General features: G+C 38.8%; 1 protein-coding gene across 6 annotated transcripts in view; it reads left to right on the top strand.

Annotated features, from left to right (window-relative positions):
* COL14A1 (collagen type XIV alpha 1 chain) overlaps nucleotides 1-27445 on the top strand; it is a 118016-nt gene that overhangs the window by 15245 nt on the left and 75326 nt on the right. For all 6 annotated transcript variants that reach the window (XR_009207627.1, XM_040060144.1, XM_040060168.1 and 3 more), the window contains 6 exons: nucleotides 19407-19562; nucleotides 20249-20368; nucleotides 21721-21885; nucleotides 22292-22453; nucleotides 23879-24027; nucleotides 25010-25139. Coding sequence is in view for 5 of the 6 variants with exons in the window: in XM_040060144.1 (XP_039916078.1) it covers nucleotides 19407-19562; nucleotides 20249-20368; nucleotides 21721-21885; nucleotides 22292-22453; nucleotides 23879-24027; nucleotides 25010-25139 (882 nt within the window). In the remaining variant the exon portion in view is untranslated. The remainder of the gene's footprint in view (nucleotides 1-19406; nucleotides 19563-20248; nucleotides 20369-21720; nucleotides 21886-22291; nucleotides 22454-23878; nucleotides 24028-25009; nucleotides 25140-27445) is intronic.

Genomic DNA, 27445 nt, shown 5'->3' with positions numbered 1-27445 from the left:
AGTATAATGGTTATGCAAAGTGATGGAGATTCCAACTGAATGACTTCAGTGGGAGTAGGGTGAGATTCCAAGTGAAAACATTGGGCAAAAATAACAACATCAGCAAAAAATGTGTAGCTGGTGTAGAAGTGAATTCAGAACTGATACACAGACAGTAATGGTATCAAAATTTTCCTAGTTTAATATATAAAGACCATGCCACCTCAAATTGAAATTGGATCAAAGAAATAAGGAAAAGTCTGAAAGAAATGGATTAAAGAAATAAATACAAAATTTTATGGCAAAACCGTGAATAATAACTTGATCCTCTGCAGATGTTTGACAGGAAATGATTTGAGTACGACCAAATGAATTGAGGCCAGAAGTTAATTGGTTTCATAACCATTTAGTGTACAGCTAAATTTGATGGATTTAATAGCAACCCTGATACATTCAGTGTCTGCATTTATCTTTGGTCAAGTTGGTTAGACCTTGTGAGTTAACACTACAGAAGAAATTAGAATTATAAAATCATTAAGGTTGGAAAAAACGTGCAAGATCATCAAGTCCAATATTTGACCTAATACCACCATGTCCACAAAAACATCTCATGAAGTGCCACATCCATTCAGTTACTGAACATTACCATGGATGCTGACTGCACCAATTCTCTGGGCAGCCTGTTCCAATGTTTACCCTCTCTTGCCGTGATGAGATTTTTCATAATATCCAATCTGAATCTCCCCTGGTTCAACTTGAAGCCATTTGTCCTTGTCCTGTCCCTTATTACCTGGCAGAAGAGACCAACCCCACCTGGCTACAGCCTCTCTTCAGGGAGCTGTAGAGAGGGATAAGGTCTCCCCTGAGCCTCCTTTTCTCCAGGCTAAGCACCCCCAGCTCCCTCAGCTGCTCCTCATCAGACTTGTGCTCCAGACCCTTTCCCAGCTCTGTTGCCCTTCTCTGGACACACTCCAGCCCCTCAATGTCCTTCTTGTACTGAGGGGCCCAGAACTGGACACAGCACTCGAGGTGTGGCCTCACCAGTGCTGAGTACAGGGGACAGTCACTGCCCTGGTCCTGCTGGCCACATTACTGCTGATCCAGGCCAGGATGCCATTGGCCTTCTTGGCCATCTGGGCACACCTGGCTCATGTTCAATCTTGACCCAGCAGCTCCAGGTCCTTTTCCAAGGGCAACTTTCCAGCCGCTCTTCCCCAGCCTGTACGACTGCATGGGGTCATTGTGACCCAAGTGCAGGATCCAGCACTTGGCCTTGTTGAACCTCACACCACTGGCCTTGGGCCATTGATCCAGCCTGTCCACATTCCTCTGCAGAGCCCTTCCACCCTCCAGCAGATCAACACTGATGCCCAGCTTGGTATTGTTTGTGAACTTACTGAGGGTGTTACTAATGTGTTTGTATAAACTTCTAAAAAGTCTTTTATGATGGCAGCCAGGTTGAGTTAGGCAGAATAATATCTTACCTGAGAACAAGAGCAATCTTTGCCCATTAGACAAATTGAAAACAACCATTGTCCAGACTGTTGTTGTCAGTGATTGTTGCTTCTGCTCTTGTCTTGAGTGAAGGAGCAGAATTCCCCAGTTATTAGTGTCCAGTTAGGTGCCTTCTGTGAACATCTGCACCACTTGTTACAGAATGATGCTTTCTGGCATTAGTAAATCAGAAAATCCAAAATCATTGTTTTGGGACAAAACTAATAAAGCACATCAATGTACTTGTCAGCGAGTATGAAAAAAGAGTGTGAACTCTTTCAATATTACAAGCTCCAATTTGTGCATTTTGATAGGTCATGTATCCTGCTGATTTTCCTTAAAGGCGCTACAGGCACATAATAATATAAACTTGTTGCTTATAAATGCTTAGCTAATATACCTTCTTCAGGGTCACACAGTAAACTCCAGAAATTTCTCTTTCAGCTTCAATGGGCTAAAGTTTTCACCATAACCCTTCTGCTCTTACAAACCAGCTCCTTGCTAAGAAGTGCAACCTGTAAATACCTGTACTCATGGTTCTAGGTAGTTCCAGAGCATTTCACTCGTATTTTCATCTGTGGTTTGGAGGACTCTTTATGTAGTACTGTCTGCTATTTAATTATTAACTGTCTAAGGCTCTGAGCAGTGCTGGGAGTTGTAAATGCCTTCTCCTGAACTCCTAAATCTACTTTCTTCTTCTGTCCTTAAATCAAATTGTTATGAGGGTTTTCCTCTGTCTTTATGGAACTCTGTCAACAGCTTGTATGACTTGCTAGTAAAGCAGCTTCAGCAGCCTAGATTAAAGTTTTCCATCTATTCTGTCTTACTCATTCAAGTAGTTTAAAAAGATTTACTGCCTTTCTGCTATGAGTACTGTGCTCTTATCGCAAGCAAACCTCCAGTGTATATCCAATGTCATGGTCCCAAATTAATTCAGGCATAATGTCTAATGCTCAGCCTTCAAATGTTCGCTTCATATTTGATTTCCAGAAACTTTCAGTAATTCTTCTGCATGACCATTTTCAAGTCTTGAATCTCCTTTCTATATTTTTGAGAACCTGTCATTTTTCAGCTTAGTGATTTATCACTGCTGTGCACACTCATCTTAATGACTGAATGTCAGAAGCCTTTTCTCTTTCTGTCTGTTGAGAAAAAGCTCACAGATGCAGCTTCTTTCAGCACGCACTGATATTCGAGTACTTGTACCCTGGCTTCTCTCCAGCTCCCTCATGTACAAAGCTCTTTTCTGTACAGTGACAGGGGTTAATACATTCTGTGCCTTCTCAGATGTTTTACTGTTTCTCAGAGAGCTTATATGACTGATTCTCTAATCAAATCCCTTCGGGGAGGGGAGAATGAGTTCTTTTACTATATCCTCTGGCAAATATATGATTATCTTTTTCTGCAGAGTATTTCTCTATGTGTCTGAACTGGGTTTAGCTACCCATTTCAATATAAACAACAAAATACTGAGGCCAGTTTTATCTGCATGCCTGTTGACTTGACTTGGGTGGGGGGGGGGGGTTAGTTGAGAGGTGTGGTGGCTTAGTGTAGGCTAGCGGCCAAACTCCCACCTAGCTGCTCACTCATTCCTCTCCCCCGCAGGATGGGAGAGAAAAGAGGAAGAACAGGAATGAAAGGGTTCATAGGTTGAGATAAAGACAGGGAGACTGCTTACAAGTTACCATGGCAGGCAAACAGAATCAAGTGGGGGAAGATTTACTTAATTTATTGCCAGTTAAAAATTTTGCTAATGTGGGTAGTGGGAAACAAAAGAGACAAACATTAAAACAAGAGCTTTTCTTTCCATTTTCCCAGGCTCAGCTTGACCTCCTCCCAGACTCCTCTCCTCCTCCCTTGTTATCACTGCAAGTTACACTCAGTCCAAGTCCCTTCAGAGAGGACACAAGTGGTGCAAAAGGGGTGTGAAGAGGTAGTGATCAGGGCGTAGCTTTTTCCTCTCTTCCATCCCCTTCTTCTCATCCCTTTTTTTCCATGTACATTATCCATAGGCTGCAGAGAATATCTGCTCTGCCATGGAGCACACTCTCCTCTGACCTTGGGGTTCTCTCTAATGTTTCTCACATCTTTTCATTCTCCTTCACTTTTTGCTGGGCATCTTTTTTCCTTTCTCAAATATGTTTTCCCAGAAGTGCCACCACCTGTCCATGGACACCTCTCTTCAAAAAGGCCACCCCTACAGCTTCCATCCTGCCAAACCTGGCCACAAACACCCAACATCAAAGGTGTTCCATCAGTGCTTTACTAGAGTAACGAATTTACACAGTCTTTAACCTGGCCTGTTTGGAAATTCCCTTATAGGAATCTCAAATCAAGATGATTTAGGACAGCATAGAGCATGTATGGGTCAGATTTCTCTTCTGAATCAGGTGTTGCAGGATAAGCCTTACACAGCCTGTAGACATTCAAATAATGAGGAATAAGCTCCCATAAAAGACTGTGATTTGTGTATCACAATGTTAGTCACTTTCTCATTGTAAATTGCGTGTAATAGAGTCAGACAGTAAGTATGACTGGTTAGGGAGGCCAGGGGTCTTCACTGCACAGCATAGAACATGGTGCTTTGTTCAACCTTACCAACTCAAAATTGTGTTTCACCCCAGAGCAAGTCCATTAGGGGCAGGTGTGGTTTTTTTTCACCAATTTCTATGAAAATCCAGTTATGTGGTGTTAAGCTAAAATACTGTGGGGGAACAGCTTTTTCAATCCCTTAAGTGCCTCTTTCTGATGGGAGGCATCCTTACCACATGCTAGGAGCCAATCTGGGAGAACAATAGCTGAGCTCTCTGGGCTGGTGGGGAGCCAACTGAAAGCTCTGAGACAAAGGGTGTTGCCAGCCAGTCCCCTGCCCAAACAGAATATAGAGGGAGCTCTAAGAGAAACTGATTGACTATAAAAGCTAGATCTGAGTTTCCTATTGTGGAAGACTGTGACAAGCCAGTAGAAATTTAGCACAGATAACTTATAGCTAATATATTTGCCATGATTATAGAATGGACAATTTGGCAGTGGAAAATTTAGGTACTGGGTGAGTGAAAAAGAGCATAGAAATCCTAATGGGCTTGCGTGATAGAAAAGCAGAAGCTCTATATAATGACTTGTGTAATGCCATACCTTGGCCTGAGGTGCACATATCAGGTTACATTATCTAAGTATATAAGTAATATAACCTGAACTAATGATAAAAACACCAATAGTGACTTCATGTGCCTTGATCAATAGTCCTGCACTGTATATTAATTTAAATTAAAAAGTTTTTGAGGAAGATATAAAAATTACCTGTAAGGAGAAACAAAGGTTTCCTTTGAATGAATTTAATATTATTACTGACTGTAATGAATTTAACATGGTAACTGATATTATGATTATGATTATGCACACGGATATATACATAAATAAGTTATAAATACAATGAAGAAGACCTGCTCATTTAGTCACAGCTACCTCTGACACATGCTGTTTCCAGTCTCTTTTTTTTCTTCACTACTCAGTGATGCATAGAGAAGAGATTTCGGTTATATTATACTAAATTTCAGGTTTTGAGCACTTTCAGGGTTTAGTATCTTAAAGTGTTCTGGAAAGAGGCCTGAAGCCATCTGTCATGTGATACATACCTGCTAAGCAGTAATAAGTATGCCTGCAGTTTATTTCAGGTGGGTGTGATCTGCCAGTGCTCACTTGCCTGTAAAAACTGCGCAGACATATCCAAAGTTATGTTTTGTGGTGGGATAGTTTTTGATAATATTTTTTTCAACTTCCTGATGTGTTGTACATTATTAGTGATGTTATTATTTACATTACTTCTACAATCTTTCAATGTAAATGTTTCTGAATGATTTTTTTTCCATAACGTGTTTTTCATTCAGTGCTATGCAAAAGGCATATCCTTCCTCAAAATGCTATGGTACACTTATCTGAGGTTTCTATTTTAGTACCTCTTAGCGTGAGGTGGAATCAGTCTTCCAATAGTGATAGAAATGAGGGGTGCAGTAAGCTTAAAAATATACTGATTTGCATTCTTCTTTCAACATTTCTACTACATTTGATGCAAATGAGCTTTGCCATTCATAGTTTTATAGCTTTTGAATGGAACTATTTAAGCAGAGTAGGAAAAATTGACAGAAGAGACTAATTATCTAATTTATTAACTTCTCTGTTTAGTTAATGTCAGATGCCTCAGTAAGTATTGCTAGACAGTGTGAAATGAGCGCTATGAGGTATTTGACTAAGCCACAGGAATGAACACCTTCTGAACTTCTGCTTCATTGGCAGTGTTTCATAGTTTTACTCAGTTCATCCTGGCTAATGGGACTGCAAATGTTGGTTTTAGTCATGATTTTTTTATTACTTGCTGAACTCCTGGCCTATGGAACTCATTAACTACGTCTTTACACAACCTATAAATTGATTTACTAGCAGGGTTCCTTGAGCTTTCTGGAGGATATTTTAGGTCTTGATTATGAGGAGGAGAAGAAAGAAACGGTAACTATGCTGTGTGGGCATTTTCCCCCAGTGCCATCATGTTCTTCGTAAACAGTCTTTGTCTTTTCTCAGCTCTTGCACATTTTTCTGCTTTTGCAATCTGAGGGTAAGAGCAAAAGTTGTTAGAAAGTACTTAGCTCTTCCACTTTAAATATTAATTTTTTGGCTTGCTGTGGGGACCACTGAACGCTTCAGCCCAGTGCTCCAGCCAGTAGCAGGACTGAGCACGTAGTCCCAATAGGTCGGGGGTGATCAAGCACAGGGCTTGGTCAAGCCAGTACTAATCAGCCATTTGTGCAGATGGAGGTGGTCCCCTTGATGTCTTTTTTGTTCTATTTTCGCACGCGTGCTCTTCCCCAAACTATCTTTCAATGCTTTTGGTTCCCCTCCTAAACATAACCTATTAGATCTTGCACAATCCCCAGGTACTCGTTCCTGTATCCCCTGTCATTACCCCCTAAGCTGTGACCCACCAGTCTGAACCATACAGACCATGTTATGAAATAAGAACAAGTTACCCAAATGTGTCGCTGATCTCAGAAGATGCAAAAAGGAGGAAACCTGTGTACTTATTGTTTAGTTTCTGGGTCTATGCTGGAATGACACAAGAGGCAAACACAAAGTTTCTGCACACCTTTTGTTTTCTTTTGTTCCAGTGCAGTGTCATGTGAATATTGCTTAAACTAGATGCAATCAAGTTTGCTCCAAAACTAATAGCAGTGCAGTGATCCTGTTCAGTACCGCACTCTCCCTGGTAAATGCACTTTCTTGCCCAGAACTAGCTAGCTCAACACCTTCTACCTTATCCTCCATTAGAGACAACCCTGGCCATTAGTCTTTAGCATCAGTTTCTTGATGCTGCAAAATGGGAATATTGCCTACTTCTGAGATATGTTATGGTATTTAAACATTGTGGAATACTTCTATATAATAGGTTTCATTTTTGGACATTTGTAAATGAAAGTCTGCATCAGAAAACATAGTGAAGTTTAGAACTATTGATTGCATTTATTTAAATTCTAGGCTACTGCCTACATTTCCCTAAAAGATGTCTATGCATAATACTAAGGCTAATATTTCACCTTTGCAGTGTCTGTAGGGAGTATGCGGATGCACTACCTTGTCACGGATGAAACAGGATACACATCTACTGTCATTACCTGCCTCACACCTGAGGACATGTGCTCTGTGTAGCCTGTTACTTCAGGATTTTTTTTTGGGTTAGTTTTCAGTTCTGTGCTTACCATCATGGCAAATGTGTTTGTACTCTTTAGCAAAAGCTGCCTTTCGGTACTGAGTAGCATGCAGTGACATTTGCAGTGATATTTGCAGCTACATGCAGTCCTTTGACTTGATTGTCAGTAGCTCTTGTGTGTGTGGTGTAGACCTGCTTGTTCTAGCATTTACTAATCAACTGTAAGTAATTTGAACATAGAAATGAATCTATTTTCTATGCTTCTTCAAAGGGAGTGGCCCCAGATCCCTATGCCTCCCTTGAAAAGACTGGGTAATGCTTGTGCCATGCTTCAGCATTATTAGAACATTTTGGACCACCACAAAGTTTTGGCAAACATTTATTATTATGTTCCCCTCACCATGCTCTTCTGATCACTCTGAGGTTGCTAAGCCCAGACATCATTTTGTTGACCTGATTTTGGTTTCAGACTCCATCACTTTGGCTTTGGATTCAGTTGGCTTTGTTCTGCCCAACCTCAGCCTAAACAGAGAATCCATGATGTCTCCTATCTCAGCTTTCTCTAGTGAAAGCAGCGCCTGAATATCTGAACTTTGCCAATAGGACTCTCATTTAAATGCCTACAGCCAGCGATCTCAGTGGTTTCAGTGGTGGCTTTTAGCACACTGATGTGTGCTAAAAAATGTCTGAACTGGACCCCATGTATAACCTGCCCAGCAATTCTGTCCCCATCCATGTTAGGTCATCAGAGCATAGGGATTTTCTGAGTGATTATTTTTTAATTTATGCCAAATGTCATGGTTTTCCATTCTTCTCTGGGACTCTTCATTTTCTCTCTCAGCTTTAGGTGATGAAAATATCTGTTATAATAAGGAGATGAACTAGACTTGTCAGAATATACTATTGCTCTCTTTGAGATGTGAACTTTGGATGTTGCACCCAGGCCATGTTGGTTTCTGTACTTTTCAGAAGGTAGAATTTGATGAGAGGCATTCATTAGTTTTCCAAGCTAGGCTATAAACCTGTGAGCTGCCATGCAGAGCTTTGTATATTAGAAATTCCTTGTTAAACACTGGAGGACTTACAGGAGGGCTCTGACACAAGGAAACTCTTGGGTAAACTCCTCTTTACGATCCAGAAAGTTTAGCTCATTGTATTGTGGATGATCAATTCTCATTCCAGGAATTCATCATAAGGATTTCTCTGGAGGAAATATGTTACCCTGGTTTTTCTGAGCCTTTTGATTTTCCTAAATGGAGTCAGATCTTTTTAGTTATTGTACAATATTAAGAGCAGTTTTCTACCTTTTCCCACAGATGTAACATAAGCAAATCCTTTGTTTTTCATTTTCTGTCCTTTGTTTGCATATTTCTAACCTGAAAACAATTGTAACTGACAGTTGGTTTAGCCACTTGGCTGAGGGGTGAAAAACCCCAGAAGCCAATCTTCTGCTAGACTCACAAATATATAAAAAGTAAGAAATAAAACAAAGAGGCTCCCTCTCCACTGTCTCAGCTTTGAGGTGGACGGAGAAGCCTCTGCTCTGCAAAACCTCTTGTCTGCGTGTGGCTGCTTTGTGTGTCTCGGTGACAGAAATAGATTTTGTGTCCTTTGAGTACTACTTGCAACTTGGATTTCATTCTGCAACGGCAGTACTTCTATTGACCTGGCTAGGATAATCTGGAAGACTCCTTCCTGGCTCTCATGACTGAAAAAACATGATGGGAAGTATCAGCACTGACATGGGTGGAATTCTTAAGTGCTTTTCCTTTGCCACCATTTGGTAGCTGCTTTGAAGAAAACTAAGCAAGCTACATTTAGAGACTGCAGCATTTCCATCTGCCTTCTGGCCAAATTAAAGAGCACACAAGTGTGTTCACATAATCTGAATAAGAGAAAAATATACTTTTGAGAGACAGCAAGCATGAAACTGAAGACCTGGAAATTACTGTGAAGTCTAGAACTGGGAAAGAGTTCACGCTGAGTTGTACACTGATCCTGACAGAAGAAATCCTAGGGAAGAGAGAGGAAGAGAGGGAAAGACAGATTGAGAGCAAGGGGTTGATTTATCATAAAGAAGTCTCTCTTATGTGTTTGTAACTGCCTTATCTGTTCTGGATAGGTATAAAATTTTATTTATTTGCATTAGCTTAGGTTGAGAGTGAGTATTAATGTGGAGGTTGCTGGATGTCTTCTTCAGTTTGTATATTCTAGATGAAAGACCCTTGCTTTATTCTGAAAACAGAAAGCTTGGCATTAGAAATGATGACCAGTCTCCATTCTTACCCAGGGATTCCACTTATCTCCTGGCTCTGCTTTTCTGTAGGAGGGAATGCATTTCTTCCTGTCAGTACATTAATATCTGGTTAAGGTTGTGTATTACCTCTCATAAATGTTCCTGGCCAGGTAGAAGATGGAGACTGGAGAGATTGCCTTGCTGTTATCCAAAATGTGACCATCAAGGAGCCATCAATTCAAGGAACTCTCCTTGAATACGTCTGCTTCATTAAAGTGTAGACAGTGTTGACGCTGTTATCTAGAATCTGTACTTTGGAAAGAGAACAACTTTCTAGCTGTCTTTCTACTCTCTGAGTAGAAAAAGAGACTTAGCCTCTCTTGGACCTAAATTGAAGTTTCATTTTTTTCATAAACTAATCCAGCTCCTGATATCAGCACCACTCAGTTTGACAACCTGAGTTAAAAGATGCTTATCCTCATATTCATAAGCCTTGAGTTATGTTTCTCCTCATATCTCTGCACAATAAATATGTATAATGCTCCATAATTCTTAACTATTACCAACTGAAAACTTGTCTGGCCCCTTTTTTTCCTTTGGTAGTTTTCCCTAAGGCATTGACCTTTTTCTGTGCAATTTATTCTTAGTTGAAGTGGGAGGCTGCTATTCATGTTCTTGAATGATGGATTAATAGAAGCTCAGCTGAATGAATGGTCTTTCATTCTCTTCAGACTGATTTTCATCTCTTCAAGTCATTAGCTCTTGAGTATCCATCCAGTCAACAGTGCACTGCATGGCTGGATTCTGCTGGCAGCAAGAGATGTTCCCATAAGTCAGATTCAGGGTCCGTGTTGACATGTTTCATTATTGAAACACTTTCATTACTACCCTGCTGAGACATTCCTTAACAGTTCTTCACCATCTGGCAGCATGAATTCCACAGTCTGAATGTAGGCTTGCTCAGGACTATGTATATTCTAGGTGAACATCTTGGTATGTCATGAGTGGTGCTTCTCTTTGATATAACACGGAAGCCACATTGCAACAAGTTGAAACTCTGAGCCACTTTTTAAAAACTTGAATGGCAACCTTGAAAGAAGAACAAAAAAAAAAAAAAAAAAAAAAGGCTTTAGGGAGGTGGTAGCAGACAGATATATTATTAAAGATGGATGTGCAAGGCCAAGAACTTCTTGTAGAAATGTGGAATCATAAAACTGATGCATTCATCAGCAAACTCATAATGGATTTGCATACCCTAATGAAGAATATTTTTTGCTTTATGCTATGGTCAGCAAAATGAGAGAGAAAGGTTAAAGTTTTGGTATCTGTTTTCAGGGGCTGTGAGATGGTGTTTTCTTGATTACAACTATAAGATACCAATTTTTTGGGTTTTAATTTTCTCCTGTACAAATTCCCTTTCAAGGCTGTTCTTTACTGTTCCCCCTTTGAGAGGAGGAGTCTTGTTTCATAGTCTGTCTCATTCATCTGTTGTTAAACAGCACGCATGGGCTTGTACTGAGGAGAGATGATTTCAGGGTAATTTCCACCCTCACTGTGTGATTTGGGGTCTTCATGTCCATTCTAGGTCTGTTGATGAGGACTCTGGTTCAGGACTGTTTCATGGTCAGCACACTTTTCCTGGTGCCCTGTGTGCTGATTGAGCCTTGGTGTTACAGCTGAGATATGTCCCTTGGTTAAAAGGTGCCAAGTAGTAGCTAAAACGGAACTTACTTGGCTGTGGGGAATGCATTTTCTGCCTCAGAGGTGTTCTCACCTGTGTGGTTGGCTGTACTGATCATACTGCTCTGCATGTAATGAGGAAGTCCTGTTCGCTTATCTGACTGCTGAGTTTGGTGTGTGTGTCTTTGGCTCATTATTCTCCAGAGTTGTGGTATTCTTGTACTCTGCCCTCCTGGAATGCTCAGAGGAGCTTCTGTGGAACACCAGCACCAGCTTTGTGCCCTGAGTATATTTAGTTTCCATTTATGCAGGAAAGTTAGAAGAATTAGGGCTGCAGAGTGGTGCAAACAGCTATTTCAGACATAAAGCTTGTGTCAGCAGGGTCTTTGCTTGGGTTTGATTTGTTTATGTGGTTAAAAATGTGGGCTAAATTTTCTGGTCATTTGCAGTGACCTTTCTAGTATGATGAAGAAAGGGAAAACTGTAAATTGTGAGCACAGGGATGATGGCTCCTGTGGCCTGTGAAATACCACTCATATCTCATTTCTTCTCTCCATACCCCCAAGACCTTTCAAACTCAACACCCAAATTTAGCTCAGTGCATAGGCAGGGTGGTGGTGTCAAACAGTGCCAGATCAGCAAGGGGAAGCCCAGAGTCCTGCTCCAGGCAGGAATAACCCCAGCACCAGCACATGCTGGTGGCCAACTGGCATGTGTGGAGCTTGGCAGAAAAAGCCCTGGGACCCAGGTGACCATGAGCCAGCATAGACACACGTCACAAAGAAGGCAAACAGCCTCCTGGGCTACACTGGGAAGGAAGTTGTTAGCAGAGTGTTGGAGGTGATTTTTCCTCTCAGCCCAGCCTTGGTGAAGGGTGCTGGGCTGGCTCCCCAGCAGAAGAAAGGCATGGATCTACTGAAAAGGGTGCATTGAAAGGCCATGGAGATGACTGAAGGTTTGGAGCATCTTTCACAAGTGGAGAGGCTGACAGTTGGAGTGTTCAGCTTGGAGAACAGCAGGTCTGAGAGATAACTTTCCACTGTGTAAAAATACACTCTGGAACGAGTAAAGACAGAGATTCTTCTCAGTGGCATCCAGTCAAAGGACAAGAGGCAGTGGACACAAACTAAAGTAACTGTAAATTATATTTAATCAAAGAAAACACTTATTTTGCTATGAGGATGGTAAGACACTGGAGTGGGTTAGTCAAGTTGTTGAGCCTTTATCTTGGAGACCCTTTAACCTGACTGGACATGGCCCAGAGCAATCTGCTGTTGTTGCCCCTGCTTTGATTAGGGCAGTTTGACTGAACTCAAGAGGTCCCTTCCCATCTCCAGTACCCTGTGATTCTGTGAGTTGAGATTTCTCAGAGTTAGGTATTCATTCCAACACTTCTGCTAGTTAGAGAATGGAAGAATTGCTACATTCAAGAGGGCATAAATTTGATCCTGGGCTTTTGTAGATTGACACGTGACAACCTAAATTAGCGATGCTTCTAAAGATCACTACATATTTGTATTTATACAAGTATATGCCCTGGTTACATCATAAAATATTATTTCAAGAACTCCATGAAGTTAATATAGGGCCTCAAATTTGGAAGCCTTTTGCACTGTAATTGTATTGCACCATCCTTTTTGTTTCTAGACACACTGTCCATAATATCATACGTACTTGGATCTGTAATGCAGAGCTGTAATTTAACTGTGCTGTAGCAGTTTGTTTCAACTAGTTTTTAATTATTTCTGTGTTAACTACTTCCCTAAGTACAGACTATTCTCTCAGCAGGCTCTTTTCTATTACCTTACCTGTTGTGTTACAAGCTCAGGCTCAGACCGGTTCTCTATCATGGCTTAGAGGGATTTAGACATACACCTTAATTAATGTTGAGGATTTCTGAGTACCACTTTTGCCTGAAGTGCCCTGATTAACTATCTTCTAGACAGCCAAAGAAAACTGTCAGGGATATCATACCTTACTAAAGAAATAGGAGAAATCAGCCTTTAAATGCTGGCATATTTGTTACATGGGAATGGTAGATAAGCATGACCATATTTAAAAAAAAAAATTAAAAATAGAGTTTTCTGTCTTGAGAAGTAATGTAGACCTTGAGACAGCTGTTTCATTAAAAAAATTCATGCATTCAGATGCAAAGCTGAGAGGAAAGAGAAGTAGAGAGTTATCACTATAATCTGCAGAAGAGTTTCTTAGGTTTCATGTACTTTACAGGAGGATTGCAGATCATCTTCAAGTGTAAATTGTGGCTAAGTGGATGCAGAATATTCCCAGGCTGGGCTTCAGGTTCAGGAAAGATTTCAGCAGCACACTTTGTTCTTTGTTGACATGTTGCCTGTTGGAAGAGAAATTATAACAAATGTTTTAAACTCTCAATTTAAATTCAGGGGGATTAAAAATATATATTTTTCTATCTAGGTACACAGACCAGGAGTGTTTAGTGTTGTTGTTTGCTAAGCTGCTGCAGACATTGTGTTCTTCAGTGCTATCAATCAACAATGGTCTATAAAGAGACATTAGCACTTTCTTTCAGAGTTACTTTTTTTTGTCTCTCAAATTAAAAAGTTCAGATTTAGAAAGAAAGTTCTGGAAGTTTTTCTAATTTAGTAAATACTTAGCGCAGAAGTACAACTGTTATTGAGTGCGTATGGAAAAGTGCATGGAAAATGGCTCTATGCTTCCTTCTCTCACACTTGAGATTTATCACCAGCATATATAGGCAATTAATGTGTTATCAACTACAGCTTTGATTAGTTTTGGAGCCTTAAATTCAGAAGGTATGCTATAAATAGTATTTAGTAACTGCTGCATACTTTTTGGAAGCAGGAAATTTTTGAACTACAGTATTCACAGTCAAATGTGACATGATTAAACACAACACATTCAGTAAATCTTAATATTCCAACTCCACCAAATAACAGAATTGTAGGCTTGCCAGTTGGGCTATATTACTTTCCTGAGGAGGAATAAGGCACATGGAAAAGGGCTGGCTGCTTTTTCTTTTTTTCCTTGGGACCAGGGACAGACTTCTAACCTTGTTGGGCTGCTCTTTAAACCTAATGTTCCAACATTTGAGTCCTTCAAATTCAAGCTGTGGTTGGATCTAGTTTAAAGAACAGCAGTTATGTTATATGCATTTGTCTGGTCCATAGGCCTGACATATGGGATGTGTTAAACTGAGGTCCAAGTGCAAGGATGATATCACCAGCACAGAACAATAATATCAATGTCAGAAGTGTGGACTAGTGAGTTGCTGAATTTTGGAGCTGGACACTGCCTCATGCCTCATATTTTTTTTAACCCTTTTTAAAAAAGAGATGTGATATTTTGCTGACGTGGATTTACATTGCCCTTGTCCTCAGTGGTGCCTCTGCTCAGCGTGACGCTGCCAGTCGCTGTGGAGGACTGGCTGTTCTCTGTCATTTGTGCTTTATTCACAAGGTATTTTTCACTCACTCATCATTTTCATTTCACTCACCAAGCTTCTTGCCTTTTGTGCTTTATCCCATGAATGAGACTTCTATTCAAATTGTATTATTATTATTGACCTCTACTTGAACTTTCTTCCTCTCATTCCACATATATTATTTGACTTTCCACTATGACAGGGAGTAAGAAAGGAAATGACATATTGCAGACTCAGAAAGAATTATAGTCTTAACTTCTAGCAGAAGAAGTGTGTTTTGGCTCTTGAAAATGAGAACAGTTTCATATGAAGGGGAGGCAAAATATCAAATGTGTTTCTGTAAAACATATCATAACTGCATGCAAATTGAACTGGCTTGTCTAAAGAATTGAGTCCTCCCATGTAACAGTGCCTGTATTTGCTGCTTCTCCCTTTGCCTTTCAAGGAACTTTCAAAAGGCAGTAGTATTAACTCCAAGAGTCAAAGAACCCTCTTCTAGATTAAAAATCAGTTTTGTATTTCTGCGTGAGTAAGGCTTGTGGGCTTTTTTGGTTGAACTTCTGTTTTTACCATTGCTCACTTGCTCACAACATGTGTGTGGAAGAATAGCCGCAGGTAGGGAACGCAGCCACGGAGAGGTGGTCAGTGTTTCCAGGAGCTTGTCAAGCCTGCTGCCCTCTGTACAGCCCCCACACCATCAGAGCTTCTCTTGGGTCTGTCTACACTCCATTCCCTCCAGTGGGATGACTCAAGGGTCCTGTTTTGCAGGCTTCAATAAGGCTACCTCTATCCCAAAAAATTCTATCTGGATCTTTCTTTCAGCATTGCCATCATTGGTTTCACTCTCAGCCAGTTTTGACATGGTCTTGAGAGTGGTGTAACACTTGGAAGCGCCAGCAAATCACCTTCAGTGTCTGGGGGCTTGAGGAATCAAAACCAGAGAACTTTGTTTGGCAGATGCAAAACTCTTCCAATGCTGTCTCTGAAAAATTTCCCTGAAACAAAGTAACCAAAGTTCTTCATGGTCATTTGATTTTTGGTGGTACTGAAGCAGGTTTTCTGCAAACACCTCACCCTAAAATATCGTTGGTAGCCTTTTGCTGTATGTTGGTGCCTTTGAAGGTGAAATTTTTCTGTGCCCTCTTCTGTGAAAAGCAGAAATGAACAGAGTTCCTTCCTCCTCAGCTTTCTGGCAGAATGGCAAGTTCCTTCTGCCAAGTAGCGCTAGGAAGATTGTAAATTTGTTACAGAAAGTGCATTACTATTTTACTTTCTCCCCATAAAAATTCTCCACCAATTGTAAGTGAAGCAACTGAAGACAGTTGTTAGTGTAAAATATATAGGTTGTTATTCTGACCTCACAATTTGTGCAATTCTGTTATTTTTGCTTACCTAAAGATTGCAGGCTTTGTTATTGTTTGTTGTGTAATGCAGGCACTTGAATCAGAATTATGGTTTCTATATAACATTAGGAAACACGATACAAAATTTGGTGACTGGTCTCTTCTCTACTATCCTACTTTAGAAATTGGTGAGTATAATTCAGAGGGAAGTAGGACCCTCTCTCTCACTAATCTTTTCTTGGTGATAAGTAAAAGGGAAATAAGCACTCTATTGAACCTGAATACACTACTACTACTTGTAGTAGACTAAACCACTGAGTGTTGAAAGCTTTTTTATATGGAATGATATGCTATTATCATTCTATTATCATGCTATTATGCTTTTTTTTATATGGAATGATGTGCTATCATCCTCCTCTAAGAAAGATTGTTGGGAAAATTGCTTATTGAAGTAGTGTAGATACTAGAAATGGTTAAAATTACCCCCAAACCCTACAGGAATTTATGGCCATGTATGATTGTATGGAAAGATTATTGAAAAAGACATTTGCAAGAACTAGCAATGGAACCTGGCTAAGTACAGTGCGGTGCAGAACTTATTTGCTACACACTGTCTTTTAGACTAATTTTATTATCTAGGATGTCATGGTGTTTGTGTTCCTATCAGGTTTTAAAGATTCTATCACTGCATTATTCTGTTTAATATCTCACTGTTGTTTATTCCCTTTTAGGGAACTTTCTACAATTCTATTAAGTACAACAAGGAGAAAACATAAGCAAAATAGTGGGTGTACAGAAGTAACAAAACCTAAATGTTTTATACAGAAAAGATGCAACAAGTATCTCCTACCTACGAAGAATGAAACAAATTTTCACACTGTGACCTTGCAGTACAATCTTGGATCAAACCACACTTTTCTTTAACAAAAAATAATTGAATTATACTCTTTGCATTGATCTGGTGATGTGGAAATAAAACATTGAATGGAATGTTGTTATTGTTTTCTTTATTCTTTGGATTTTGCTTCACTGAATGGATTTATTAAAACTGATAGAAGCTTTCACTACAAAGCCATCACTACAGGATTAAAGAAGCCTTATAAGCAAAACTTGTTGATATGAAATATTACCAAGGGTAATAACTGGGTTTCATACTCAGCACAAGGTTTTAGAAGTAGAGAAGGAAAATACAACCACACAAATCCTGTTATCCTCATTGGGCCATATGATTAAACTGCTGGGATAACAGTGAAAAGGTACATCTGTGCTATTGCACAGCTGCTTGGATCTGAATCGGGGTCCTGTGCTTTCATTCTTACTGGTGTTGAGTAGCATTTTACTTTGCCAGTGATTCTTTTGAATCTTGCAATGCTAGTCATGGCCAGTGTGAGAATGGCACAATTGAACTGAGTGTTATAATGGAAGACAGATACTGCAAGCAGTGCAGGCTAATGAACAGGAAGTTTATTTGGCAAAAATATTTAAAACATTAATTTTGCCATGATTAGTGGATTCCCATGAAATCAAAAAAACAGATTCCAGTCCCACTGAAATCAAGGGAAGTTTTTCTGCTGACTTCAGTGACATAAAGGTTTGGACCTCTTTTTGATTTATGTTCCAATTTCAGATCATTTTTCTGATGCTTACTAAATGTTCCCCAGTGTCAATACATTAAAATGTGTTGCCAATTCAAATAGTGTTGTCTTGTACTGTAAAAGCTAAAATAAAATATTTGCTTTGGCATCTTTGTAAGTGGAATTTTTGTCATGTGTTTAGAACTTATTTTGCACTGCTAGCAGCACGTAGGAAATGTTCTCTGTTCTTCTAAAAACATTTGTAGTACACGTTTAAGACATTAACTGTAACTTTATGGATTTGGTTTAATGCCCAGTGGATTTACACTACAGTATGAATCTAACCCTTAATTATTACCAATTGAACTCCTTCTGCACATCAGATTGGTTTTGTCTGTGAGATTATCATTTTGCATTTAATGAAAAAGATTGTCATTGATAATATGTTGTCAAAATTTAAAGTTGCTAACCATGTGTTTTATTTTCTCTGTGTATCAGGAGAATTTCTTGGGAGCTAATGCAAACACCTTTTAGATAATTTCTAACTGACTTCTTTTATTTCTGAACATCTCTGCTCAAATCAGTTTATCTCTGGCAGTGTATTTGGTGATTCCTGTTAGCACCATGTTGAACTTCTAGTATTCTTTGTGAACTAATATAGTGGATCCTGACAAAAATGATGACAAAAGCTGGACTGCAGCTTAATTCACTAATCTGTGTTTGTTTTTTACTCTGTTGAGGGACCTGATTCTCATTCCTAAATGGTTTTAATGCATCATATCTATTCTACTAAACCTGCTTTGCTTTGTCTTTCCTACTTCCCTTCTTATTCCGTAGCCAATCTGTATTGTACTTCAAACACAAGCTCTCATTTCTCATACCTGTGTAACATAATTTCTTTGTTTCACTCCCTACAATATGAGTCCACTGTTTCAGCAACCTTAATTTTACAGTCACACATCCACTTCTGTGGAATATGGTAATTCTGTCTGAGGTTCTGAAAACATTTTTCATTCCCTTACTTCTCTTCCTGGCATTTTCTCAAACTGAATGTGGCACTTCTGTTTAGGCTTCTCAGCTGGTTTATGGTGCAGTTTGTGTCTAATCTCCCCTTCCTCTGATTTTCCCACTGGTTAGTTAAAACTCAGAGATAATATGAACTTCTGCTAATTCTCTTAAAATTTTTTTGTTGATTAGTTTGTGGAGTTTTTAGTGTTTTTTGGTGTTTTTTTTTTGTTTTTTTTTTTAAATGCTCTTGTATTTTTCTGTTTTCCGTGTATGTGTAAGACTAAAGCTTCATTCTTGTGCCTGTTCTCATAGAGACTCTGAAATTGAATCTGAGGTCTTTGAATTTTACCTCTGCTGTATTGAATACCTCCTACTTAGGTTTGGTACAGTGTATTCCATTGGCCTTCAGTTTTGCTCAGCTCCCAGGAGTGAGATTCACTTCTGAATTTACAAGTCTACAGTGGTGCCTAGTGGTTTTCTATGGGGCTTTTGAGATGTTTAGAAACACCTGGTTTTCTCTGTTGACTGTGAAAGGGGCCTTGATAACTGTTTTATATGTCTGCATCTCTAGGTAGCTCTGCATTGTCTGTGGCTAAGGCTACGTGTCATGCACTGTGTTTGGGGACTGAAATTGTATATGAGCACTGGCAATGAAAACAAACTCTTGGTTTGGTTGTGCTATATGGCAGTTAATTTTTTTCATTCTCAAGTATTTTTAGAAGGAGGGGTTTTATTCATAGGTCTCCCAAAAGTAATTTTGAAGACTCTAATGAAAGAACTGAAGTAGATAATGGCCAAACTATTCTATAACTGAAGTTAGAATCGGCCTGTTTAGTAATTTTGCTTTTTCTCTCACTTACTGTGGAAGAAAGCTTTAATTACCAAGCTTGGTGGGAGGAGGAAGGCATATATTTATTGGATTACAATTTTATTGTTGAATTATTAACACTGATTTAATTTTAATGATTTACAGGAAGCCTGTTTACCTGTAAAACTCCAGCAATTGCAGATATTGTGATACTAGTAGATGGTTCTTGGAGTATTGGCAGATTCAATTTCAGGCTTGTTCGGTTGTTCCTGGAAAACCTGGTTTCTGCTTTCAATGTGGGATCTGAGAAAACTAGAGTAGGTAAGGTGTCACACTTTTTTCCTAATATTTCTGTAGCAATGTAAGGAAGTTATGATTTCAGGGTAGTTAACAGCTTAATGCTACTATTTTTGTGCAAGATTCATCCTCGTCTAGCACCAGCACTTCTATCATCAGAGTAATGCTGCTGGAATGTTAATTCCTCACAGTTTACTGTGATCCTCAACTTAGTTAACTCTAATGCAATGTCAGTGGAAAAATAAAAACAGTGGAAACATTCTTACTGACTTCAGTCAGCATTAATCTCAAACACCTGCAGTTTAATTTTTGCAGGCAGAATGTGCCGGTGGATGGCATTTCTTGTGCTTTAAACTGGCTGAAATGTTATATTTCTGATCTGCGACTGTTCAAATGTACATTTAGTAAAATTGTTCTTTATAAGAAATTCTTGCAATGTTAATAGCTCTGAAAAAGTTTTGTATTTCTTTGCTTTCCATTTAATGAGCACTTGAGTAAAAGGCTTTGAAAGTTAATTGAGGAGCTGTCACCCAGAAAAACTGCAAACTACTTTTTGTTGTCAACCAGTGCAGTTTTTCTAGTATGGTAGCAAAGCTATTTGCAGTAAGCTAATTGGTAAAGGTACTGGTAATCAAGTACACAAAGTGAATATACTTGAAAAAAACCTTGCTTTATTGTCTGATGGATTACCTTCATTTCTGGTTCTTTAGGTCTTGCACAGTACAGTGGTGATCCCCGAATTGAATGGCACTTGAATGCCTACGGCACAAAGGATGCTGTCTTGGATGCAGTCCGTAATCTACCATATAAAGGAGGGAATACATTAACAGGTACTGTGTGTGTTTGGGCTTTCGCCTTTTTTTACAAAAAAATATTCTTCTGCACAGCCCAAGAAGTGTCAGTGCCTATTATGAAGGGTAGAAAGGATAGGGGTTTTGCAGCTTGCCAATGGCTTTATCCAGTGTCAGTTAAGCCTTTTCTGAAGTGCTTGTCCATTGACTTCACTGGGAATCAGGACAGGGTCTCATAAAACAAAGTTACCTAACTCTCTGTGCTGGAAGTAAAATCTTTTACTTGCTGGGAAGAAAATGCAAAATCCATTTATAATGTTCAGGCACAGAGCTTTATTCTGGAGAAGGAAAGAATGTTGTTTCAATATTAGACAACTGGTAATACTAACTTTACAAATAACCACCCAGGGCTCTTAGATTTCTACTGACCTTTTAGTAGTTGAAGCACTGAAGCCCCAGAGACAGTGATGGATAAAGGGGGGGATGCCTGACAATCTGGGAAAAATAGAGCCTCTGAATACAATTCCAGTGTCATCAAAGCAGTAGTTGGGGATGTTGGAATGATAAATCCAAAGACCCAGACATAGCTTTAAGTAAATGGCTGCCTTTTTTTTTTTTTTTTTTTTTTTTTTTTTGGCGGGTAAGGAAGAGGAGAAAGAATGAGCAACAGTCTTTATTTCAGTAGAAAGAGTGACTTCAGTGAGACAAAGGACAGAAGACTCTAGTATCATTCTAGGAATGAGATCACTGGGTGGTAGGAAGTAGTAAACTATTGATTATTTTAGGTGATGTTAGAAGAATATGAGTTAGAAATGTTTGTTGTGGGAGACTTAAAAGAGTTTTCAGATAAGATCTCATTGTGATGTGTAAGTTTGTCCTGGAGCTATTGTTCTTCTTTCCTTTAAATAATTAGTATTTATTAAAATCCTCCCTAAGCATAAATAAAGCTTTCTTTTTTCCAGCTTGCAAATTGGAAAAAATAAAAAAAACAAACAAAAGTAAGATTATCTGTAGCATGAGGATTTACTAAGCTATCCAGAGTATGTTCTTTCATATAAGCAATGTATGTAGAAGGATAGGGAACTTCCTGTTCCAACTTGGTAGAACTTGATAGAGTAAGAAAAAAAAGATGATACATTTGCAAGAATATTAATTTAGGTCTTCATAACCCGGTTTAAAATGCATTGATTGATCAAAAGGCTGTAAAAAATAAATTTCAGCTTCTTTGTAGTTTAGACTGCTTGTTGGAATTTCGTTTTTGAGTAAATAAATTCTTCTTTTATGCATATTCTTCATCAGAATTTTTAAATTGAGTAGATAAACACTGTGATATTGGCAAGTTAATGGACATTTTAATCTGTAAAAGTCTTTTGAAATGTTTTCCTTTTTAGGTCTCGCCTTAACTTACATTTTGGAAAACAGCTTTAAGCCTGAAGCAGGTGCAAGACCTGGAGTATCTAAAATTGGGATACTGATTACTGATGGGAAGTCCCAAGATGATGTTATCCCTCCTGCTAAAAACCTACGGGATGCTGGCATTGAGCTGTTTGCTATTGGTGTGTATTCTGCATTATCCATGTACATGTCCCATTGTACTCCGGTGTACTTGTATCTGTTGCTGGCTGTACTAAGGAAGTGTGCTTTTCTGCCTGTATCCAATAAATATAATCATTAATTTGTATATTTTATAAGGATTGCTTACAACATTGCTGTTATAACTGGAATTTAGCAGTATACATGGATGCTGCATTTTCAGGAGACAGCTGGAAAGATGCCTCTTACACTGGCAGAAATTGACATCTTGAATTGACATATTAAAAACAGAGCAATTTGTAGTTAAAACATTAAATCATTAAAACAAGCCAAATTTTGTATTAGTAGTTTTTTATTGATCCCTGTGTATATAAGATTTTTTTTCTTTTTCATTACAAATATTTTCTTTATTTTCCTTTCCAATAAAAGGTGTAAAGAATGCAGATATAAATGAACTCAAAGAGATTGCCTCTGAGCCTGACAGCACACACGTCTACAACGTGGCTGACTTTAACTTCATGCATACCATTGTCGAAGGTCTTACCAGAACAGTGTGCTCACGAGTAGAGGAGCAGGAAAAGGAAATCAAAGGTGAACAGAAACAAAATTTAATGTAACCTAAGATGAACTTAGAGATACAAAGCAAATATCTGTAGTTCTAGGCTGGCTTTTGGCACTAGACTCATTGTAGTATCATTGTATGTTCTTACACTTGCGAGAAAGTACACTGTTAGGGAAGTTATCTTCCTAGCTATGTTTTATTCATTGCTTAGATCTTTTGCTCTCTGTCTTTAGAAGAGGTAAATGTTATGATATTTGGTAGTACAAAAAAACCCAAAAAACCCCAAAAAACAACAACGGCATTCATTCTGCTGTAACTATTTCCAAGTGGCAGGTAAGGAAATCCTTTTGTAATACAGAGGTTTTGGGATGAATTAGTTTAACAGTTGCACATGGAATTGTTGCGTTCATGCAGTGATTTCCATCTCCTAACTTCATGTTTTTATTGTCTCATAAGTAGTCAAGAGTTTCAACTATTTAGATTGTTTTGTCCCTCCTCTTGATGGATTTTCTTTCTCTTTCATATTTAATACACACACACACACACACACACACAAAAAAAAAAAAATTTAAAAAAAAAAAATTGGTTCACAAGAAAAGATGGCAAAGAAGAAAATTGTTCTGATATGAAAAAGCCTCCTCTGAGTACTATTATTTTGGCTTTTCTGAAGAAAAGAAATGTCTATGAAAAAATGTTGTAATTTGCCAGAAATACAGTTCTACCTGAGGCCTTTCTTTCTGAAAGTTTTCCGTGGATTATGTTTCTATTTACTGGTTTGTGATTCCTTAATATCACAGAAATGCTGAGTTAATCTCTCTCTCTCTCTCATAATATATATAGATATATGGAATACTATATATATATATACACATATTGAAAAATATATATTCAATATAATATATAGATATATGTAATACATATCAATAAGAAAGGCTCTCTTGAGGAGAAGAAAATAGAAAAACCATGGATAGTTGAGACATCTTTGTGGAAAAGAATGATTGCTAGAGAAGATGACCTTTCACTGTGTCTCTTCAGTGGGCTGACAGGCAGTATCAGTTTCCAACCTGCTGAGGAGCGCAGCAGATCACAGCTGTATATGTACTTGTATGTTTTTCATGACTGGGAGGAAAGCAACCTGAAAAAAAAAAACAAAAAAAAAACAGCAGAAAAGTCTGGAAGTAGTAAAGGGAAGAAGGTCAGGAAGGCTTAGTATTGTATTTTGTCTTTTTCATATAAAGGTTTATGCAAGACCAGGGAGGTTTAGTCCCAGAGCAGCTCCATGTGTGGTGCTCACTATTACTTCTTTGTTTCCATTGAAAATCACCTAAATAGGTGTGCAGTAGCCAATTATTTGACTTCCTGATGAGGAACAATATTTAGAGCTTCAGCAAATATAACAAACCAAGTAATTATTATGCAGAAGGGAATAAAAATTTGTGTTGTCTCCAACCTAGGAACAATTGCTTCTCTTGGGACTCCTTCGGATTTGGTCACATCGGAGGTAACAGCTAGAGGCTTCCGGGTTAGCTGGACCCATGCACCAGGCAAAGTGGAAAAATACAGGGTTGTGTACTACCCCACTCGAGGAGGACAGCCAGAAGAGGTAATAATAGGAAGAAAAGCTGTCCAGAAAATTATCATGCAGCAGGGGCAACTAACCAGACAGGAAATCCTTGGTCCTCTTTTAAATTCACCCTGAAATTCCCGATGAGGGCTCCAGAAAGGAGGTTGGTGACACTGGTTGGTGATAAAGTTTAGTTAGTAGCCAGGCTACATGTCTCTAATATAAATTTAAAGTCAATTAAGTGCTATAATAATAATCATCACTTTCAGGGCGTTGGGTAAAGTGCTTGCATGTTTCCTTACACATAAAACCATATGTGTAAAGAAATAATTTCAACAAACTTGAAACAATTCTTCTGATACCCCTTGCACCACTCTGTTTACAAGAACAGAAGAGGTAGGAGGTGATAGTAAGCCACATTCTCAGTTCTAAGGAAAAATATATTAATAAAAGGAAGATTGTACATTTTGGGACATCTACAATTGGTCATTGAAAATTTGGAGTGAATTGTTTATTTGGATGGGACTTCAACATTTTGGAGATGAAAAAAATGCAGTGGGACAAGCTTTTGACTCCAGATGAGAACTTATCAAATTGAATGGAAACATAGAAGAGCAAAAGTATTTAAGTAAGGTTATATTTTCTTCCATTTTGCACTAGAAACTAATTTAGGATAGATATGTATTCATGGAATTTTGAAGTACTCTGTGTGTGTAGATATGTAGTACTAAAGGAATATTTATGATATTATTAAAAACTGCCATGTACACACCCTTAAACTGTATCTCATACGCTCTATTCAGCCAGGATCTTCCTTTGTTCTCAATGGCTATTTATATCAGAGACACATTTTGACTATGTATATGGATGCTGTTCTTTTCAGACACTTTAGTGTATATAAAAGCAGCATGAACTGAACTTTAGTACAGTGTAAATATTGCCTGAAAGAGGGATTGATTGATTTGATGGTAATATAGCTTGTTTCCTTTATGCATATTTAATTATATTTTCTTTTGAACAGGTTGTGGTAGATGGGAGTGTATCAACAGCAGTTCTAAAAAACCTGATGTCTTTAACTGAGTACCAGATCGCTGTATTTGCTATCTACTCCAATGCTGCCAGTGAGGGCCTCCGTGGAACGGAAACCACACGTGAGTATCCTTAGTGTGTTTGTTGTAGATTTGACTGCCTGCATTTAATTAGACTGTGTAGGCATTGATATTTGTGAAAAATAAACACAGAAGGGAGTCTTTTTCAATTTACCTTCTTTTAGTACATTTGCCTTAAATTATTTTTTTTTAATTAATTCTGGACTAAGCTCCTAAATCCAAATGCTCTGTGGATATTTAAACACTGAGAAAGGTTCTGTCTCTGGGCTGAACTTTGAAGTCGGTTGTACTGAACCCTAAATTAGAACATTCCTATGTTCTGGGTGTGGAGCCAAGTTTTACAAACTAGATTTGTAGTCAAAGATGATCTGATGAGAGGAGATTTAGGTGGGACCAGAAATACCTGCATGTGATTCCTGCCTGTGCCAGAGATTTCAAGGTAACTCTGTAAGTTTCTTTCTCAATGATTTAATTATTTTCTGTCTGTAAAATGATGGCTTGGGATATTGTAACCCTTAATATATGTACAGTTTTATGCATTTGTATACAAAGTGCAGGTTTTTTTTAGTAAGTATGACATATAAGGAATGGAAGTAAAAAGTAACTTTATAGTTCAGAAATCCATGTGGTGTATCAATAGCTGATATCTGAAAGAACAGAGCAGCAGGGCTCAAGAAATATATAGGATTTCTACAGTGCTTTTACCAGCTTCCCGACCCAAGTGATCAAGAGCCAGCAAGAGAAGATGCTCTGCTGTAGCTCACACATAGAAACAAGGAAGACCTAATGGTGGACTGACTGCAGCCTTGCGTGCATAATCAAGCTTGTAACAGAACTCAGACATCAAAAAGAAATGTATAAGACACATATAAGAAGAGGCATATGCCTCAGGAGAAGTGTAAAGCTGCTGTCTGAACTTGCAGGATAAGTTTAGAAAAGCCAAGGCAAACCTGGAGCTGAATATGAAGAGGAAAACAAGTTTAACCTTACGCATTTCAAAAAAAGGAAGTGCCAAGTCCTGACCTTCATCAGTGACAACCCCATGTGTCACCACACACTGAGGGGTGACCAGCTGGAAGGCAGCTCTGCAGAGAAGGACCTGGGAGTCACTTCTTGTGTGGTAAACAACAAAGTGACTGTGAACCAGCAGAGCACCCTTGTCACAAAGGCCAAGAGCCTTCTGGATTGCCCTGGAAAATGATTGCCAGCAGATTTAGGGAGCTGATGATTCTTGCCCTCTGCTCAGCACTGATGAGGCCACACCTGGATGCCTGGTCTTGTGCTGGGTTCCCCCAACACAAGAGGGATGTGGACTTACTGCAGTGACTTCAGTGAAAGGCTGTAAAGATGATTAAGGCCTTGGCACATCTTTCGTAAGAGTCTGAGACAGCTGGACTGTTCAGCCTAGAGAAGAGAAGGCTCAGGTGATCGTGTCGATGTGTAAAAATCCCTGATGAGAGGAAATGAAGAAGAGGAGTGAGCCAGACTTCTCTCAGTGGTGCTTATTAACAGCCAATGGACACAAATTAAAAGCCCATGAAATTAAATTTGAACAGAAGAAGAGATGGTTTTATTGTAATGGTGGTCAAACACTGGAATAAGTTGTCCAGAGAGGTTGTGAAGTCTGTATCTCTGGAGATATTTCAAGCCAAACTGGACAAGGTTCTGAGCAAGCTGCTTTATCTGAACCTGACTGAACAGGGAAGTTAATTAGACCAGATGACCTCAAGAGGTGCCTTTCATCCTCGTCGGTTCTTTCATTCTGTGTCAGTGCTAATCTTCTCAATCTGAAAACAAAATACAATCATATAAAATTATTTTAGACTTTTCTTTTAGTCTCAGTCCCCCAAAATGTCATCTCCAGCCATGTTATGTCCCATGAGACAGTGTTAGGGCCTGTTTAATTTATTAAGGCTGAGAGAACAGTCACATCCTGAGCCAACAGGATTGTTTTGTATTGCACCTGGTATTCCTTTGAAGTCACCCAGTCAAGTTCTGACAGAGCCCAGCCCTGCTGGCTTTCAGAGATTTGATCAGATCACACCCCATGGTCATGCAGCACCAAGCATTTTATACAGCTCTCTTCAATAGTGTGTTAGAAGTAATAGTCTGATGTGCAAGTGTTAATCACTCCACATGCTAAAAATACTTGCAATTTTAATGGTTTTTTTTTTTTACTATTCTAATGGAGAATTATGGAAAATTGTAGTTTATATTTCTGCCTGTGTGTGAGATACTGACAAATTAAAATAGTCACCAGCTGCATTTGTTTATATAGAACATTGGAAATAGTTTACAGGTATGTGAAATCTAAACATATATGCATAATGTACAGACAAGTAGAAAGT

The sequence above is a fragment of the Hirundo rustica genome, chromosome 1, assembly GCF_015227805.2.
Source record: "Hirundo rustica isolate bHirRus1 chromosome 1, bHirRus1.pri.v3, whole genome shotgun sequence".
NCBI classification, from domain to species: domain Eukaryota; kingdom Metazoa; phylum Chordata; class Aves; order Passeriformes; family Hirundinidae; genus Hirundo; species Hirundo rustica.
Note: the sequence above shows the minus strand (reverse complement) of the source record. Positions and strands in the feature narration are given on the sequence as shown.